Source organism: Epinephelus lanceolatus, chromosome 21 (assembly GCF_041903045.1).
Source record: "Epinephelus lanceolatus isolate andai-2023 chromosome 21, ASM4190304v1, whole genome shotgun sequence".
Taxonomy (NCBI): domain Eukaryota; kingdom Metazoa; phylum Chordata; class Actinopteri; order Perciformes; family Serranidae; genus Epinephelus; species Epinephelus lanceolatus.
The window spans coordinates 23,905,065-23,925,108 of record NC_135754.1 but is presented as its reverse complement, the minus strand read 5'-3'; the positions used below and the strand labels follow the sequence as shown (position 1 = coordinate 23,925,108).

General features: G+C 39.3%; 3 protein-coding genes across 6 annotated transcripts; 1 reads left to right on the top strand and 2 right to left on the bottom strand.

Annotated features, from left to right (window-relative positions):
* Window positions 1-33: 33 nt before the first annotated feature.
* LOC117247157 (non-selective voltage-gated ion channel VDAC2-like) lies at window positions 34-7,341 on the bottom strand. The gene is made up of 9 exons (XM_033611454.2): window positions 7,189-7,341; window positions 4,268-4,339; window positions 4,091-4,140; window positions 3,571-3,723; window positions 3,433-3,485; window positions 3,097-3,324; window positions 2,860-3,010; window positions 979-1,036; window positions 34-881 (listed from the first exon to the last, which is right to left on the bottom strand). The coding sequence occupies exons 2-9, from the start codon at window positions 4,332-4,334 to the stop codon at window positions 790-792; spliced, it is 852 nt and encodes a 283-aa protein (XP_033467345.1). The 5' UTR covers window positions 4,335-4,339; window positions 7,189-7,341; the 3' UTR covers window positions 34-789.
* A 2,016-nt stretch (window positions 7,342-9,357) lies between these two features.
* Window positions 9,358-17,916, bottom strand: samd8b (sterile alpha motif domain containing 8b). 4 transcript variants are annotated; one of them, XM_033611487.2, is made up of 6 exons: window positions 17,715-17,916; window positions 16,248-16,823; window positions 15,063-15,158; window positions 14,328-14,445; window positions 14,076-14,226; window positions 9,358-12,533 (listed from the first exon to the last, which is right to left on the bottom strand). In XM_033611487.2, the coding sequence occupies exons 2-6, from the start codon at window positions 16,802-16,804 to the stop codon at window positions 12,229-12,231; spliced, it is 1,227 nt and encodes a 408-aa protein (XP_033467378.1). In that variant the 5' UTR covers window positions 16,805-16,823; window positions 17,715-17,916; the 3' UTR covers window positions 9,358-12,228. The 4 variants fall into 4 exon arrangements, with proteins under 4 accessions (XP_033467378.1, XP_078019341.1, XP_078019340.1 ...); XM_078163215.1 differs by lacking the exon at window positions 17,715-17,916 and adding an exon at window positions 17,436-17,455; XM_078163214.1 differs by lacking the exon at window positions 17,715-17,916 and adding an exon at window positions 17,339-17,440.
* Window positions 17,917-18,193: 277 nt separating this feature from the next.
* LOC117247175 (dual specificity protein phosphatase 13A-like) lies at window positions 18,194-19,793 on the top strand. Its single transcript, XM_033611493.2, has 3 exons — window positions 18,194-18,417; window positions 18,497-18,714; window positions 18,832-19,793. Exons 1-3 carry the CDS (start codon window positions 18,269-18,271, stop codon window positions 19,023-19,025), a joined length of 561 nt encoding a protein of 186 aa, XP_033467384.1. The 5' UTR covers window positions 18,194-18,268; the 3' UTR covers window positions 19,026-19,793.
* The last annotated feature ends 251 nt before the right edge of the window (window positions 19,794-20,044 follow it).

Sequence of the window (20,044 nt, the reverse complement as noted above, 5' to 3'; positions counted from 1 at the left end):
ATAATGTTGCCAAATAACAGGAGAGGATGAAGATTGACTTCAGGACTTTATTGCAAAGGTTAGACACACGCCAACACACAAATCGCTTCCTGATTAGTGTCACAGTCTTCAGAAATGGGAAGAAAAGTGAATGATTCACTCGGATATTCTTTCACACGAGTCACACTGAAGGAAAAAAAATAAACCCATTTAGCATTGTCTTGCAACTTAGAAGCAGGTATTTAAGGTAGCTGAGGTCTCAAAGTCGTCATACAGCGTGATTAAGCCTCTCTAGGAAGATAAGTGAAGACCAGCTGCTAAAGTGGCTTCGATCTTGATAAGCATATTTTGTTGGGAGTAAACCTCCCAACAGGTAGAACATCACTACTGAAATACAAAGAAAATGTGCAAATAAAACAGGAGAAAGAGCTTAAATAAAGATATATTCTACTGTGCAAATTAACGGCTCAGATTTACATTCTACATTATCACACTTCAGCAAAATAACAAGGTTTTTTTTAAACCATTCCTGGACAAGGTGCACCCAGAGGAGAGTTTATCACTATTGAGGATATATTGGCAGAAGGAGTAACTGACAAATACATGTGATTGAAACATGATTACTTATTGGAACCACGATAAAAGGAGGCTGGTAGAAAGGTCTCCGTTTTAACAGTGCTCGGGAACTGGGCTCCTTTTTTTTGTTTTGGCCTCATCTCTTTAAAATATCTGTTGCTGAACAGGCGGGAACGCTCAGGATCAGACTTAGCTCATACTTCTCTTCTTGTTATGGAACAACGGAGCAAATCCTCATGCCTCCAACTCCAGGCCCAGACCAAGTTTGTGACCACCAGCGTTGATGTTCTTCCCATCCACCAGTGCAGAGAGGGTTAGTTTCATACCTGAGATACAAAAATAGAAAAAAATACATTTGTATTTAACAAAAAAAAAGGGTCCATTGCATTTTTAACTGTATATTAGACAAGGGACGGTTCTTACCAGGCCGGAGAGTCTGGGTGTACCCAATTCCTACCAAGCTGGCATTGTTCACCTTAGCCTGGAGAGAAAGCATCAAATTGTTAAGCCCAGTTCAGACCAGTGATTCGTGACAAGAGGAAACCATTTTAGAACACTGCAGAAAAAAGTTGCAGCAGAGTGAACTGGCTGTCTGAGTTCGACTCAAGCTGGCTGATGATGTCACCTGCAACTTAGCGTGCCAATTCACCAACGGCTAGTTTTAGAACATAAGGCTTGTCACTTGTTTCTACAGCCAATCAGCTTGTAGTGAAGTCCGCTGGTCAAATCAAAATGACTGCAGACGGCATGTTCGCTTGCTGCGCTTCGCATCAACTAACTAATTGGCGCTGCTTACTCATATTACTCTGCTGTATTTATTATGAATACAGTCCATCTGATGCTCATTTTGTTTGTGTTTTTCACCATTTCATCACTACTACAAATGCAACTGTAGCCAGTATCTCACTATCACTATCCTCATTCATATTTTAAGAAGCTACAAATTATTTTCAGCCACAAAATAAGCCTGAAAAGCTGCAAACAGAGCGGAGCTACAGAGAGTTGTTGCATCAACTTGATACACCGTCTCATTGTATTGGTGTGAACTGCCAGGTTTTTAGAGCGTTGCAGAACAGCGCTTTGCAAGTAGTTGTGTTATTCAACTAATCCTGTCATGATCTTTGGTCTGAACTGGGCTTTAAGCTAAGATTAAGAGTGTCACAATCAGAACCAGATTCAGAATGAGGTTAACTGTCACACAGGTTTTCCCATTTACAAGGAACTAACCTTGGTGTTTGGTGCATACAATAAACATACTAATAGGGACGTAAAATAAAAAGTGCTGCAAAAGAAATAAAAATACATACAGAACCACCTGCAAGGCTACACAAACTGCATGTACTTCAAATTTGAGAAGCAAACGACAGTTGAGAGAAAAAGTGGAATGTTCAAAAATGTCCTATCTGGCTGCAGATAGGATAGGCAGCACAATTAATCAAAATGTTATCCAATTCACAATATGGCCAAGTGCAATATCCAAATAAGAGAAGCTGTACTTAAAAATGAAAATGCAGAATCACTGTAGTCGCCAAATAATTTTCATGACGTAAGGGAACATGCTTGTTTGGTACAGACCCCAGCAAAAATCACATCACCTTTTTTTTTTCCAAGTGAAAATGAAATGTAAAAATTACCATTCCCACTAAAACTGTAACTCATATTGCAATTGCAATTTTTTTTTTTTTTTTTTACATAGGATGCAGTCTTACTATCTAAACATTTTTTTAAATTCTCACAAACCAAGAAATCCAAAAATAACTGAGCAAAAACCTCCCTTTTATTTATATTTATTTTACATTATCTGAATTTTATTTTTATTATTTATTTATTTTTACGTTATTTTATATTATCTGAATTTATTTATTTTTCTTACTATTATATCATCTAAATTTTATTTTATTTTTTCTTTATTTATTTTTTATTGTATGTTCCTTTTTTGTTTTGTTTTTTCCCTGTCCTGATATGCATGTGTGTGAATGAGGCTCCTGGAGAGGGACAAGGAACCGGTGTGGTCTACGATAATGGGTGGGAGTGGGCTGGAGTGGGGTTTGCAATGGATAACCCCAAAACACTTTTAAAACTAATGCCAATTGTGTTTGTTATTGATTTCTGTGCAAAGAACAATACAGAGATTTGGAGAAAAAAAACCTTGCAAACACCAATCCCTTGTTCCTTGGCTCATGGCCTACTGTCTTACAAAATTTCATGGAACTGTTGTTAACACATTTTTCAGACAGCCCGCTGGCAGACACGGGGGAAAACATAACTTCCTTGGGAGAGGTAAAAACAGAAGAAGACACTTACTGATATGGAGGCACTCGAGTCTAACTGGTATTTGGCAGCAATTCCAAAGCGTGTGCCGTTGCTGCCTGCTGTCCAGGCAAGATTCACAGCAGTCTCCAGTTCGTCGTTCACCTTCTGGTAAATGGATCCCCCGAACTCTGAACCATCATTTCTAAGGGGAAAAAGCAAAACGTGAGCTACATCACTTTCAGTTAATTTACCCATCTTGTTTGAATATGTGTTGATCCTAAAACATACACATTAGTGTGGAGCTGGAAGTCTCCGGTCTTGTAACCGACTGCAAAGTTACTCTGAGTCATCTTTGATTTGGCCGAGTCAAAAGTCATCTGGTAGCCGGCCAGCCAGCCCTCATAGCCAGCCACTGCTGCTCCATGAATGGTAGGACCAGCGAAATCTAAATCCACATCAACACCGACATTTAGGTATTCCCTTTTGTAAGCCGTCTTGACCTTGCCGCTCTTCTTGCTGTGAAGTTAAAAACAGAAAATAAAAAGTAAAGAAGTTAGAAGGGGCGTTCTTTATACAACTATTGCATGTCATGATTTTACAATTAACATATAAACTGCAGCTCACCCAGTGTTTGGTGAAAATGTAGTGTCAAAAGTAAGTTTCAGCCCTTTGGTGATCTAAAGAAGATGAGTCCATCAGTCACACTTAATTTAGAGCTGTTGTATTTGTGGGATGATCAGCAACAGAGCACTTTCAATTTACCTGATCCTCAACACAGACTTCAGTTCCAAGTGTGTTTTCCGTGGTCCACTTCTCAGTGAACGTCAGCCCGTACTCGGCCCACTTGTACTTGGTTTCCAGGGCTCCAGTAACCTTGCTGGTGTCCACGTTGGATGAGCCGGATGTTTTAAACTCCTAAAGTAAATACAGGAGGAAATTAATCAAACGTGGGAACAACAGAGCAAGTTGGAGCAAGTTCATCCACTACAGCTGACAATCATTCTCAAACATTAATACATTACTTAAACAAACATTTTCCACTGTGAGCCCTTAAAACTGGTTATCAAAGCACTGTGACCAAAGTATGTCCTGAACACGACTTGTCAGTGCTCTCTGATGGACAAATTATGACATTACACACATATCTGGCATTTAGTACAGCACTTTTTTGATACTTATTCACCAACATACATGCTGATAACATCCTATCTGTGATAACCTAAAACCAGCTGATAACACCTGCATTGCATTACTGTATATTAATAGTAAGAACTAAACTCACCACTCCGCTTGAAGACTTTGTCTTCACATCAAGCTTAACCATTCCAAAACCTGCAAGGACAATGACAGTGAGGAACAACTTCTTGTGCCTCGTAGTGCATGTCAAACAGCCTGCCTGTCCTCCGAGGGCCAATAAGTACACACTTATAAAACTGCCTTTTATCTTGCTTCCAGTTACCATATCCCTTATTGAAGATGTCCTTTGCTGATTTTCCAAGGTCTGCGTATGCTGGAGGAACTGCCATTTTGCCTGTCAAAAAGCAAAGAGCGTAAATGATCAAAGCATGCATGTGTGTACAGACATGTCAGAAAAATATGCATCTATAAACTATAAAAGGACAGGATTTTTTGAGTTAACCAGGGCCATGGCTATAAATAAGGATGTTGGGGTCATGTTCTCTGCATGTTGTCTGGAATTTGTACATTATAGCTGCTTTGAGGGAATTTACATTATATAATTTAAAAAACGAATTGTTCAGATTGTATGATTTAGGGGGATAAATTGGCAGAAATGGAATATAAGTATGTTTTCTTTACTGTATAATCACCTCTAAATAAGAATTGTTGTGTTTCTGTTACCTTACAATGAGCCTTTTATATCTACATTGGGTTTGGATCCTCAACTATTGAGTCCGTCATGTTGCACTGCCATGTTTCTACAGAAGCCCAAAACAGACAAACCAAACACTGGCTCTAAAAAATGGCCATTTGTGTTTCCGCATTTTTGCATTTTCACGTTGTTCACTGTGGTTAGCAGCCCCTCTGCAAGGAGAGCATCAGAAAAAACACCAATTTGCGTTGTGAAACTGCTTTACTCTGTGTTTTAGCCAGTTTTAATTAGTTGGTCCATTTGTTTTGGAGAGGAAGAGACCTCCATGGATAATTCGGCTCCCGGTAAAAACCTCCTTAATGTCTGGATCTTAAGTTATCAGAGCAAAAAGTTGAGGGTGCATTAGCAGGTGCTGGGCTAGTGGCGGTTCGTCTGCAATGTGCTGAACAGTGTAGGAGAAACACTGTTTTTTGGGGGGTTTTTTAAAAGATATTTTTTGGGACTTCTGGCATTTATTTGACAGGACAGCTATAGCGTTATGGGGGAGAGAGAAAGGGTGAATGACATGCGCCAAAGGGCCGCGGGTTCGAAACAAGCCCGCTGCCACAGTGGCAAGGACACAGTCTTTGTACATGGGGCGCCTGCTCTATCAGATAAGCTAGTGGGTGCTCCAGAGAAACACTGATTTTTAAATAAATCATAAAACTGTGTTTTAATTTGTTTGAATCACCTGGGCCCGTATTCACAATCATTCTGAGAATCCTCTCAGAGAGCTCCTAACTTAGCCTAAAAACTTATAGTAAGGAGTCCTAGCTTAGGAGTGATTTAGGAAAGTTCTCAGAGCGACGAAGGTGCGAAGGTGTGATTGAACCTGTTGCTAGGTGTGATGCTTGCTTTGAACAGATGTGACTGGTTGTCAGCGACACACCCTTTTTGTGAGCCTGCAAGGTGTGGACACTCAGTGGAAATGAAATGAACTGCTGCCTGTAAAAGTGATGTCATTGATGTCATGTGATCACTCTGCTGATGGAAGGTTGAGACAGACCAAAGTCATCACTACTGCACTGTTGCATTTTTCCAGATTTCCAAATATCTTAGTGTTGTGATAATTTTATTTCTGGCATTAGAGCATTAGGTGGGAAATGTGTGCATACCCCTTACGAGATCGACCACACATATTATACCTGCACGATCTGATCTGTGGCATTTAATTAACTCACTGTCATCCAGAATATTTCTCCGACCTCTTTGTGTTTCCACCATTTTCTCCTCTGCTTAACAACCTCTAAAGTCTCTTAAAAGTCCTCCTCCCTACTCCTAACAGTTTTATACCTTAGGATCTCTTTTAATGTCTATAATGCTCTGTGAATAACTTTAATCTTCACAAGGACCTAGTCTTAACTTTAAGGGGAAATTCTAAGAAAACGTTCCAATTCTAAGAATCTTCTAAGATCATCGTCACTAGGAGCAACTCTTAGCACTAGGAAGCTTCGTGAATACGGCCCCTGGTCTGTTTGTTTTGGAAAGGAAGACACCTCTTTGGATGATTCAACTCCAGGTGAAACCCTCCTGAAAATTAACACTGCAGGAATTCAAACCGTGAGAACTTTCAGCTTGTTGCAATCTGCACTCCTCACCACTAGATGGCACTAAATCCCCCTAAATCTTACACACTGTTCCTTTAAGTCATAATGGTAATTTGTAGGCAGATTCCATTAATTTTTGGACTACATTTACTTACAATTGACTGTTTATGGGCCAACAACAAAACATAATGGTTAATGAAATAAAGGAGACAGTATTTAAAACAAAATTTGGGGCAATAATTAAACACTGCATACAGAAAACTTATGATAACTGAAACTTGACTGTATTTCTTAAGTCTTGGCTACAGCTTAGTCAACACTTATTCAAAGTTGTTTTTTAATAATGTTCAAAAGTCCAACATGACATATTTTACTGAATAGTTACAACGTGTTGTCACTGGTCTTATTAATGTTTGTGTTGCCAGACACCTGCACCAGTTGACTCAGAGTCCTACAGTCTCCATTACTCCCAGATTGTGTCGTCACGTCTCCTCAGTTTCAAGGTTAGACCGGAGGCTTTTCTCAAACTGACTGCTTACAGTAAGCACGAACACGACGGTAAACAGCATACCTGACAACCCACCATTTGATATGTGTCTTCTTATTTACAATTTCTAGCATAATTCGACATGAATATAGTTATTAAATCAGCCGGTTGTAGAATAACATCTTAGAAAATGGGGGAATAACGGTGACACTTGACAGATTAGAGGAATTTACTTTGAATTAGATGCGAACACGATTGCAGGTTGTTCGTTCGCCATTCTGATTATTCAAATAGTGAATTATAAGATATACACACTGTCACTGGTGCCTGCTGCAGTATTTTGACGGAGTTTGAACACATGAGGGTGGTAGGGGGCGTCTTCTAGCTAGCAAATGGGACGTTTGATAACCATCTTGTCGACATCCAAACAAAATACAACTTAAGCAGCCCGTGTAATTACACGGTCTGGTACTTACCGAGTGTTACGGTTGCCGATTAAGTTGCTGTGAACTTGAGAGTTAAGAAAAGAGGCAGAAAAGCGGCAGGGGCCGGTGTAGGACGATATGGAGGAGACACCGCAACAAACACCCTCCTGACCTCCGCGCCGAAGGACCCCGAATATAGCTGTTTGTTTTGTGCCTGACTAAAATAAAAACAAGATGACAGTTTCGGATTTTTCGGTCGAGTAGTTAAGTATTTGTTCTATGGTTTGGCAAAGCAACGTAATTCTTGCCATTTGTAAAAGTCAACTTTAGTTGTGGCAAGTGCGTACTACCGGCACACCGGCAACCGGAAGACCGCTACATCACCATGGTAACCGATACGCTATGTAACGTTAAAGGGGAAGTTCGCCCATTTTCAAAATTCATACATTATTCTCATGCTCTCAGACACTACAAAAATATTAGTAAAAATGAAGAACTATCGCCCAAATCCAAAAACTAGAGTGCCAAAACTCAAATATGTGATGTCACAGGGTATGAATACTGTAGCTGCTCCATGGATAATGAATTGGGAAAAGTGACCTACTACACTAAGAGCACCAAAGCTAATATTCTGAGTATATAGGCACATTTTCTGTTTCATAAACTGAGAACTCTACAGTATAACAAAGCTCATTTGTGTATAAAAAGAAAACAATCGTTCTGTAGGTTCACAAAATCAGGCTCCCATTCATCAGCCTCTTTTACACTGCCCGTTCAAGGCGGAAATATCACGCTATTATGCTGCCTGGTGGCTTGTCAGTCACTTGTCAGTCCACAGATCTTCTTGCTTATTAAGGTAAATCAGGGCCAAAAGTTTTGATACTTTTGGGAAAAAATGTAATTAAAAAACTAAAAAGAAGTATAGAAAAAAATCAGGTTAAATATAATTTTGATTCAGTTCTGTAAGTCTTTAAATTAGTTGTTTTAATTTTTCACTTTCATATATATTTTGATACAAGAGGTGTTATGTTTTTTAGATACAAATTTTATACACCTTATTTTTTCACTGTTTTATATCTCAATTTCTACTTTGAGGTCTTTTTTCATGTTCAGATTGTATTCAATTTCAGATTTCGTGGCCTTGATCTGGCTTGGGGGCATGGCATCAGCTGAGAGGGGAATCAGACCATGAGTGACCTCCTGCAGAAAATTTTAAATCTAAAACAAAATTCCTGCATTTCTACACTACCAGCATCAGTCTAGATTAGTCAGATTGAGGGTGATATGAAAACCAAGAAGCATCAATACCAGTTTAGTTGGATTGATTTTTAGAAAAATGGCTGTTTTATATTTGAAATTATATTCGTAAAAATATTATGTAACCTAAACTGGTAGTGGGATGCTATGAGAGCATCTTCAAGGGCAAACAATTTGTGTAAATGAAATAGCCTAACAACACATCACAATATAATTTCAACCTTGTTAAACAATATTAAACCTGAGGGGTGCTATTTTCAATCATCACATGGCCATCTTCAAAGTCTAACAGTTGCTTTAAAGGACAAGCACTTTGGATGAATTAAATAATAAAATAAAAAATAATAATAAACTTAATTTATATAACGCTTGTCATAAATGGTCTTACAACAACTAATCCCACAGGGACTGTTTGATGAAAATGTCGCAAAGTTAGCAAAACCATAACTTTACTCCCCCTGACTGAATAACGGGGATGGCATTTGCTCCAATTGCTCCATTGCTCAGGTGTCTATGGAGCTATCCTTGTATAAATGACACTATTACTAAGAATAGTAAATCTAAGTGTTTGGAAAACATAAAAAATGTCCTTGTACCTCAGTGTTACACTTTAAAAAATAATCACCATATGTACAATTTTTTTGTGCATACCAAAAGCACATATTAAAACATATGACTAATAGATTCTTTTTCTAGTTAAAATCCAACCTGAACCTTTTCTGACACATTTTACTGGATGGCCTGTACAATCAATATAAAATCCTAAAACTAAAGTACCTTATATATGTCCACTCATCATCCACTGCTTAATACTGGCTAAAATACACAGCAAGCATCAGCTTTTGACAGTTTTATAAACTAATAATCTCTCATCCTGAAGATTTTGCACTGTATCAGTCTATTTATAATGCACATTCATTATGAGGTAGTGCAGTGAGTGGAGAAATACACGAGAAACTGGTCTTTGATTTCAGCTCTTTAATGATGGAAATGAATGAACGAGACATGAAACAAGTAATGTGGCTTTGCATGAGCACATGAGCACAACACCATCATTCCTCAGTGACAGGACGTGTCGTATACTGTCAGCTCCCTTTATAATAATCATGTTTCTAACATGCTGTAACGATCACATCAATTACAACATCCCTCTCACGACAGTTTCACTCGATGAAATGTCGAGGCCAATCTGAAATCAACATTTACACTTAGAAAGCACATAGTGTTTCAAATAAATAGTTAAGAGCAACTGTAAACATATTTCTTCGTGTGCATGTTGCTGTAACATCATATACGAAATATAAAAATACCTATTGACTGTTACAAAATGAAATAAATTAATACAAACAAATACATACAAATTTAAGGATCCTTTTGAAGAACCATCACTACAGATTAATGTGAAAAAATTATTATAATTTACACTGTATGATGATTTAAAAAAAAAAAAGCACTATACAACTATCCAACAGTAAACATGAAAGATTTGGGACATTTCTACACAGAGAAATCTATCGTAACACTCAAGGTAATTGGCAACTGGAATTATATTTAAGACAGCTGGAAATAAATCTTTGATTCAACGTTTTTGGCTGATAATGACATTATCATACTTTACTGTATCTTTCAGTGAGCTATGAATTCATCTGTTAACATTTAGTAACACTCAAAATGAAAGCATTATTTGGAGGAATGAAAAAGACTTCAGTCATGGCAAAGAAATAACATGTTTGTCAACATGATGAACGACAGTTAGCTGTACAGAAACAAAGCAACAGTGTAAGGTAGATCTTTACATATTGCTTTAACAGTGGTCCATTGAGTTATTCTTTGATACATTACAAAGTGGGAGGTAAGACAAAACTGTCAGTCATGAATCCGGATACAAACCTTGAAATGATCAGGTGTTTTAATTGCACAGGAAATGGCAAACTGCTGTGAAGGGTTAGGTACACCGCTGCCTGAGATTTTTCTGATGTGGCTTTATGTTATGTGTTATGTAAATATTCTTAAAGGGACAGTTCGGATTTTGAGGCAGAGTTGTGTGAGGTATGTATCCATAGTCAGTGTAGTACGGCCACAGAAGCTAAGCAATGTACTGCTGTGGACAGGGGCAGCAGCTAAACTTCTTTTAACCACTTAAAAAAAAATCAATATCAGTTTAACTGTACACTGTATTTAGAAGATTTTCACAGCTTTACCTGTGACATGTGCCCCTTCTGACATGGAACTGAAGCCGTCATATCCATCTATGATCTCTCTGCAAAGCCACCAGACTCCTTTGACAAAAGCAGTAATTTTACCTCACAGAACACAGGAATTGCTGGTCTACCGCTGCCTTAATCGGTCGGTTAGTTAGTGTTATTGAGTGACACCGGTGAAGCCAAACTAAAGGCCTTTGCACACAGAGTCTGTTTTTTTTTCCCCGTCCAAAATTGTCACACATCTTAAGAAAATAAAGACAAATTCACAGTGTCAATCACGTTTACACAATGAGTCCAAAACTTTTGTGTCTTTAAAATTTTCGGAACAATTTAATTTTCTACGTTTTTTTGTGTCCGTCAGAAGCCTTTACAGATGTTTGACCAAGAATTACTGAAGAAAATGTGGCGGCAGGACACAGCCACGACAAGACAGAGAAACAGGGCGCACAGAATCATTTCATAACTCAGACAGCTCACGTTCAACAGGTCAGATCGTAATATTCAAGGGGATAATGACGAGGAGGAGGATGTGAACCACACACGGAATGTGGAGGACAGAGAGGAAGGAGAGCTCCACCACTTGGTGCAGTTGTGGTGCCAAATGGACGGCCAGATAGGTGACTTTAGTTGAGAGACAAAGGAGGAAATGTGTCTTTTCACTTTGTCACATGTTGTGAATTTTCACAACGAATAGAACAATAAAACGCATCAGAATCAGTGTACGTAACGATTTTTTTAAATTAAAAAAACGGATCTGAAACAAACATACTCAGTGTGCAAAGGCCTTAACTCTTTAAAACACTGAAGTCAGACAATGACAAAAAAAAAGTCTCGCTAATCAAGGCAGGGGTAGACCAGCAACTCCTGTGTTCTGTGAGGTAAAATTACTGATTTTGTCAAAGGAGTCTGGTGGCCTTGAAGAGAGCAAAACAACAGCTTTAGTTCCCTGTCAGAAGGGGTTGGCTAACAGCAAGGTAAACCGGTGAAAATAATACAAATGTAACATACACCTAGTCTGATATTGATTGTTTTAGGTGGGCCTTTTTTTCAGATGGCTAAAACACATTTTCCTGCTACCTGTGTCCACAGAATTGTATCGCTTAGCTTCTGCGTCAGTACTCCTGTCTGGGTCTCCAACCTGGGGGGGTGGGGCATCTACTTTAGGTAATACACTGACTATGGATAAGTACCTCATACAACCCAACTTAAAAAAATCTGAACCATCTCTTAAAGTCGGGAGGTACTGATAAATGCACTTTATGCTACATAAAATGACATTCCTATTCCTAGGAAAAATAAGCAACCGTTGAATGAAACATATCTCCGCTGTGTTCACTTTTCAAAGTCGAGCAAAGAGTGTCGATGGGGCTTTTTAGAAATTCTGTATGGTTTTGTGGATTTCGTTTAATCCGCCTAAAAATGATGACAGAGGAAGCAACTTTGAAGATAAGTCCCAGAATATAAGAAGGTATGGCTCTGTGTATCCCATCAGGCCTCGGTGCTAACAGGATCACAACAGAAGTCTTTGTTGATGAAGATATCACACACCGCCTCAGTTGGCAACTTGACAAAGCAGACTAAACCGCACAGGCTAAGAAGTGTCTGACAGTACTGCTGCTGCTGCTGCTCACTATCCAATAAGCCTCCTCATCACAGCAGGTCTAGAGAAGGGCCAGCAGTACTCATTGGGGACGGGCCCGTTGACATTGCACTCAAAGAACGAGAACATGGGGAACCAGATGCGAGCTCTTCGACTCTGCTGGTAGGCCCGGGTGTTGGCTAGAGTGTGGTAGTAGAGGAAGAGTCTGGTAGTGATGTAGAAGGCTATGAACACATCAATGGAGTAGTGTTCATGTGCAGCCAAGATGAAGAAGATGCCGAAGAGATTCAGGACCCAGGACAACGTGTGAATGAAGTTCCAGCTTCGTGGGGTGTCTGTTTGTAAAATTAAAAACAGGAGAAGATGAAGATAAGTTCAACAAATTATCTTTTTTTTTGGTTGTTGTTTTACCACTAAACCAATCATATTCTTTGGAGACAGACTATTTCTGTCCAGGTCAGACTGATGGAGGCTTGTTTTTATTTCAGGTGTAATACCAGCAAAGGACACTGGATGGCAACAAAGAGACAATGTTCCCAACTATGGTCACAGTGTTTGTTGCTCTTCATATGTCTTCCTCATTATTTACTTTAATACTCTGATGTCACAGCTTTTAATTATAGCTCATAATTAATCATGATTTTCATGAATGAATGTGGCAACTTAAAGGGAACTGAATGTCAAAAAATATTAGTGAAAGTCAGATTTGAGTTTAAAATCCCAAGTCAAACAAAATAATATTCTTCTTTTGAAGTATTTCTTTTTTTTAGCAGATAAAAACTTAAAATATTGCAGAATGTAAACTTCAAATACATTTAGTAGACCTCAAACCTTCAATTCAGACCTTCAACCAAAATGACAATGCTGAATTTGTGCTTTCAAAACTTTATTTTGGGTGGTAAACAAATACCAAACCTAATCACCAGCAGACAAACATCTCCTGAAAAACTAAAAAATATACTTAAAACGTAAAGGAATACTTCAGCCCCCATATGACCATTTGCTTTGTTTTTCTTGCACGCCTCCACATTCAGCAAGGAATCAAATAACTGAGAAAATTCTTGATGAATTCAAGTAAAAGAGGGTCCGCATTTAACAACAGCAAAACTATACCACAACATTCGTATATAAACTTCAACATTAGTCGTGCAATATGATAAAAGTCTCATTTATCCAGTCATATGCTGAGCACTTCCCAAACAGACAGCCCTTTCCGAATGGGAACTGAACAAAAAGTGAAACTTACTGATGCTCTCCTCAAGCCAGACTACATTGACAAAAGCAGTAATTTTAACTTGCTGCACAAAGGAGTTGCTGGTCTACCGCTGCCTTAATCAGTTAGGTAGTTTATGTTATTGTGGGACTTTGGTGAATCCAAACTAACCCTTGAAAACACCAAAGTCACACAATAACACAATTAAACAAAATGATCGAGGCAGTGGTAGACCAGAAGCTACCATGTTCGGTGAGTTAAAATTGATGTTTTCATCAATGGAGTCTGGCTTTGACAACAGCATGAATAAGTTTTACTTTCAGTGCAGGCCCCCATCAGACAGGGCTGTCGGTTTGGGAAGTAGTGAGCTTACGACTGTGTAGAGACTTGGATTATACTGCACGAGTCATGCGTTTTACCGTAGGTTAGCTTCTCTGAAACACATTTGCCTATGACATCATCAAGAATTTTCTCAGTTTTTTGATTCTCACTGTAGATGCATGCGAGAAAAACACGTTTCTTCATGAACTCAACATAACACAGGGTGAGTAACTGATATACAGATGGTGATTTGGGTCGTGAAGTATTCCTTTTTAGTTGCTGTGTTCCCCCCTAAATATAACACAAATTTACAAAGACAACTTCAGATGTAAAGGCAACTCACACTCTGTGACAAAGAAGTTGAGCAGGGTAATGACCACAGTGTGGCCGCTGAACATGTAGTCACCACATGTATGCACTCCCGTCAGCGTCATCCCGAAACCGCTCCAGATGGCCACAGCTCGCTGCAGCTTGGCCCACATGTCACCATACATCTAGACGGAGAGAGGAAGTGGAATCATCAGCAATGTGATCTTTTTACGGAGGCAAATACGCTGTGTTTAAGATACAGAAAATTCATTACTGTAAGTGTTACCTTTCCTGAGCATTGCAGGTGTTGTCCCGGCACAGACAGGGAGGTGACAAACATGGTGATGCAGCGGAGCATGAACACCGTCCCCATGAGGCTGCACATGCGCCGCAAAAGGATAGACCTACAGGTCGTGAGAAAGAGTTAACCCAGATCTCCTATGGCGTTACATATGAAATAACACATAAGTACATGGGCAATAACATATAAATATCCTTTGTGCCACACTTTGTGCAAATATCTAGGCTTACAGTATATAACCCACAGATTAACAACTGCTAATTTACGAGTTTGCCAGTGTAAACTATTATTATATGTTTGTAATGTTTTAATTCCACCTGCCCTATGGGTTACCATTATATTACCCTGTGTTTACAGTTTTACCAGTCGATGTGTTGCTACTCTACACTCGCTGAAGGTCAAGGTTGTTATCACCTAACTGTAATGCTTTGTCCTAGTTTTATGTACCTTTTTTATGTTGGTTGGTGAATAATGATCCCTATTTTTAGCCGGTAGATAGAATGATGCTTTCCAGTAATTGCCCAAGGAAAGTGAAACTGTCATTTTCTGCGACAATATTTTGGTTAGTGTGGACTTACCCTATGTCTCTGTGGTGCAACCAAACATCAACACCACTGTATAATCAAATCAACTATTTCCCATGATTGTTTAGTGTAAACTTTGCAGCCTAACTTCAGGAAAACTTGTGTATAGCTGGTGCAACAGGCTGCAGGACTCTACCTGTGTTTATGGAGCAATAGAACCAGCAACCAGACATTACAGAGGATCACTCCACATGCTTCAGCCATGGCAAAGGCCCAAGGTATTCTAGGCACACTGTTGAAAAGAGAAAATAACGATTAACAAAAAGTTAACTGGCAACTATTACTAATCTTTTAATTCACTCAGGTCATTTCTAAATGAAAACTAGAATTACTGCCTCATTGTTGTATGTCACAGTTTACATTCATGTCTATAAATTCATGGATGTTTCACGCACATCTTTTCCCCTGCAGCACAGAATATCTGTACAATCAGCACAGTTTCAACGCGTGCACGCAAGATTAGGGTCACCAATTCAGTATCTGACCACATGTCTCCCTTCTGTTCCTGAGATATGGTGCTGAGTAACGGCCAGAAAAATGTTTTTGCAGAACATTATGATGTCACAGTGAAGCTGACCTTTGACCTTTTGGATATAAAATGCCATCACTTCATCAATACATCCTATTAGACATTTATGTGGAATTTTGTCATAATAAGCTTATGAATTCCTGAGTTATGGCCAAAAACAAACAATTTATAGACTGAACCAGTGATTAAAAAAATGCATTAATTTAAAAAGCGGTAACTTACTAATTAATTAGCCATTAGTCTCAGACCTATAAAAGACCCTTGAAACATCATTTGGGTTAAAAAAAAAACTACAGCTAAAGCTTAAATATTACAAACTAATTTCTATGTTCTTACTTTCTAACATCACAATTGATTTTAAGTAGTAAAACATGGACCCTAAAATCACTCAATGGTGCTTCTACATGATCTATCAAACCAAATACACATTGGTATCTCCCCTAAAATCAGCTCTCCCACTAAACATGAAAAGAAATTCCATGAAAAGCTCAAAGCTGGTCATAAACAATGGGTCACACTACAAAGTAGGTCACTTTAAAAACACCCTCAAAGGTCTCTTTGAACCAAAGCTAACCCATCAGGAATATGTGAGGACAATAATAGAAACATGCTACAAGGAAGTAGGGCAATTATAGTGTCCACCATCTGGTGTGATATTCTGACAGTTGATTAAAAAAAAAAAAAAAATCACTATTTTTGGCCTTTCACAGCTGACAACTGTTTGTGTTGTTACCCAGTGCCCCAGGTCAGAAAAATAAGACGTTATAAGTGTCTTTCCTGTCTCACACCCACCTGTCTAGGAAAATATCTGGCAGTGGAGGGTATGTGCGCATGTCAGGCACCCTCTCATGCACTATGACCATGACAAAGGAGGTGAAGCCAAACACAAACACCACGTAGATGGAGCTAAGTGCTGTCTTCCAGTACTCTGGATCCAGGCGCCTCGTCTGCTGTTTGTACTTCCCATTAGTGTACTGGTGATACTCCTCTCCCACCGGTGCAGTGTCAGTGCTGTCACAGTCTCTACCTGGGTCTCCATTACACAACCAGTCCAAACTGCCTCCTGAGCCTGTGGGAGAGTGGCCGTCGAAGGGAAGACCCAGCTCCTCCAACACGTCAATGTTCTGTTTCTGTAGTTTGCGAATAGACACCATCAGACGCTTGATGTCCCCCAGCACCTTGAGCTCCAGAGGTGGCGAGCGGAGGTCATACTCGCTGAGGGCAAGCAGACTGGTGCCATCCAGTCGGTGCTTGTTACACAGCAGGTCCACATAGTCACAGAAGCCTTCTTCCCTCAGCCACTTGGCGACGTGTTTGGGCGTCCAGCGACGGACACTCAGCTGGGTCATTTCCTCCTCACTCTGAAGGCTGAAGAAAAGTACAGAATATCAACTCAGACCACTGAGCTCCCCCTCACTGTCAGTATCACTTCCTCTCTGACTTCCTCCCCCAACGATTAAAGGAATCTTAAGGAGAAGGAAGCACTCATAGGCACACTTTATTTCCACTGAATCAGCAATACTAATTCTAAACCAACCATGCAAGAGTGCCACATAGACAGAAAAACAGCTTCACTTTGAGAGAAAATTAGAAGTGATAAACAAGTTTAAGACAATGCTTGAGCTACACGGGCAAGCTGAGCAGTCACATCTTGAGCAAACATATGAGGCAACAATTTGCCAAGTTTGCACACACCCTAAAAAGTAGGTAAAAGAGCAGACAGACTTTTGCAATAGTTAAAAATAATGACTTGTGGCTATTATGACTAATCTTATTATTAGTCAACACTATCCCACACACTAAATGGAATAATCCTCATTTAAGATTAACTTCAGTGTCAGTGGAAACAACAACAGATATCCATACCATGTTAGCATCTCTACCTGTTGAGGGACTGCATGGTATGATAGCTTGTATTGTACACAGAGCAGCTTTAATGCAACAGAAGGTCAGTAACTTTGTCCAGTGGAAAACACCCACCTGCACTAACCTACATCACCGGCTACCACTAAGGTGGAGCCAGGAGCTAATTGTGCTAACTCCTCTCATTATCTTAAGATAACACGCCAACCTGGTGGTTAACTGTGCATGTAACCACACGTACGCCTGAGGCAGACATGAAACCAAGCCAAAGCATCCTCTCTTTTTTACCAAAACAACTCTTCCCAAGCAAGCTAATTCAGCCACAGCTAACAGTGGTTAGCTAACAAGCTATTAGCTAGCTAGCTTAATCAATGCGTGCGCCTCACGCTCACTCACCCGGACTGAGATGTGACAGAAGACGACACGGAAACTTATTTATTCAGCTAGCTAGCTAAATGGCATCTCACAAGAATCTGGAGAAATCGTGTTAGCGTTTGCTGCAACAACACGGGCTTGGTGGAAATCATTTCGCCCTGGCTTCGCGCTGGTTAGCATTATGTTGACAACACAGGGCGGTAATGCTCAGAGTAGCTGCGCAGGGGAAAAATCAGCCACCCAGTGCTTAGCTCTAGCTTACCAACAGTGACACCCAATGGTTAAAACGGGGTACTGCAGCGCCTTCAATTGTGCAGTAGTGTTATTGTTAACATGCAAAAAGCTAAGTATATGTGCACTTAAATGCTACAAACTACCATAGATGTATATTATAAACATTTAGAAGCATTAGGTTGGCCTACATTTAGATGTTGGGTCACTGATTTAATTTTAGACCAGGGACACCTGTCCTTGTCAGTACCAACATGGTTGTAGTAAAGCCTCAACAGAAAACAAATGGAAGAAGAACTCTTACAAATAGGTAGTTTCAGAGCAACATGTTGATATGTAGGTAAATGCTGTCAACTATGAGCAATCTACAAGAAAGTATTGCAGCTTCACCCGCCACTCCATCTGTGAAAGACTTGGTGAAGGTTTTGTACGGAGGAAAAAGGTTTGACAACCATGTGGATGAAGTTTGGCCTAACCTTTTCCTTGGCGACATGTAAGTTTTTGACACAGCCTATAGAATAAAAGTAACCCTATGCGTTTCTTGCTATAACTCCAGTTTCCTTTGTCCACAGGTCAGTAGCCAATGATCGCTACAGTCTGTGGAAGCTGGGAATCACTCATGTTCTGAATGCAGCTCATGGAAGGATGCACTGTCAGGGGGGTCATGACTTCTACGGCTCCACTGTGGACTATTATGGGGTGCCTGCAGATGACTCACCATCCTTTGACCTCTCTCACTATTTCTCTCCCTCTGCAGAGTATATTCAGAGTGCACTTGACACAGCTGGTGGTAAATACCCATTGTGTTGTTTTATTGTCACTCAGTTTTGTCTCAGGCCTCTCACTCTGAATAAAATCCCATTATCAACTCGTGCTTTAAACTAATTGTAATCTTCTCCTTCACCAGCTCGGGTTTTTGTCCACTGTGCAGTTGGAGTGAGCAGGTCTGCCACCCTCGTCCTGGCCTACCTAATGATCCACCACCATTACACCTTGCTAGAGGCCATCAATAAGGTCAAAGAGCACAGATGGATTTTCCCAAACAGAGGATTCCTCAAACAGCTTCGTGCTTTGGATCTGAAACTGCGCAAGACATCCTGAGTAATCCCCTGCACCTCAAAAAGAAAGAGATTTTCTAAATTACAGAGCCTCAGATGCCTGTTTTTCCTCAGTATAAATTAAGAATTGAGAACCTGCCAGTGGAGGGAGATACTGTACTTTGACTTTAATCAATTTGTTTCAAGAATGGTATTGAACTATTATTGAGCCTGGCGCTGTGTTAAATGTGAATCATGCTGCCTGTTCCCAGGATATTGACCCTTATATTAGTAGGAGATCTGTGTAATCAACTCACCCTCAGGCAGAATCCATTTTATGAGACAAAATGACTCATTTAACCTTTTGTTTTATGTTAAAGAAAATATACATCCACTATGTTGTGCTGTGTATTTACACTAGAACAACATGAATGATCATTCATTCATTCATTCATTCATCTTCTAACCACTTCATCCTCTTGAGGGTCGTGGGGGGGCTGGAGCCTATCCCAGCTAACATGAATGATCAATAAATGGTTATTATTTAGTATAGTTTAGTTGTAAGAAAAGTTTAGCACATTTTAACTGTCTACAGATAGGCTATACCTCACTATATGAAGCATTCATACCTGGCATTTGATCTGATAATGAATGATTGATAGCATTGCATTTATAATCATATATAAAAAACATGTTTGTATCAGTTCTGAATCATGTATTAGCAGCTTTAAACATATCCATCAATGATTTTTAGGGAAGCATAAATCATTTACTTGAGAGAAAAAATATTTGGCCTGCTTTTCTGAGTTAATGAAATTTATTTTATTAGAATTCTGAAAAAAGGGATTTATGGAAAAAAAATTCTCTTGCTTTTCTGAATTAACAAAATAATCTCCTAAATTTGATTTTTTTTTCTGAATTAGCAACATTATTACCTCATTAATTTAGAAAAACGAGCAGATTTTTTCCATACTTTTTTGTCTCATAATTCTGAGATAATAATCTTGTTTATTTAAAAAGAAAATTAAAAGTATTTTTCCCCCCTTAAATTGAACACATTAAGCTTCTTTAGATTTGTATGGG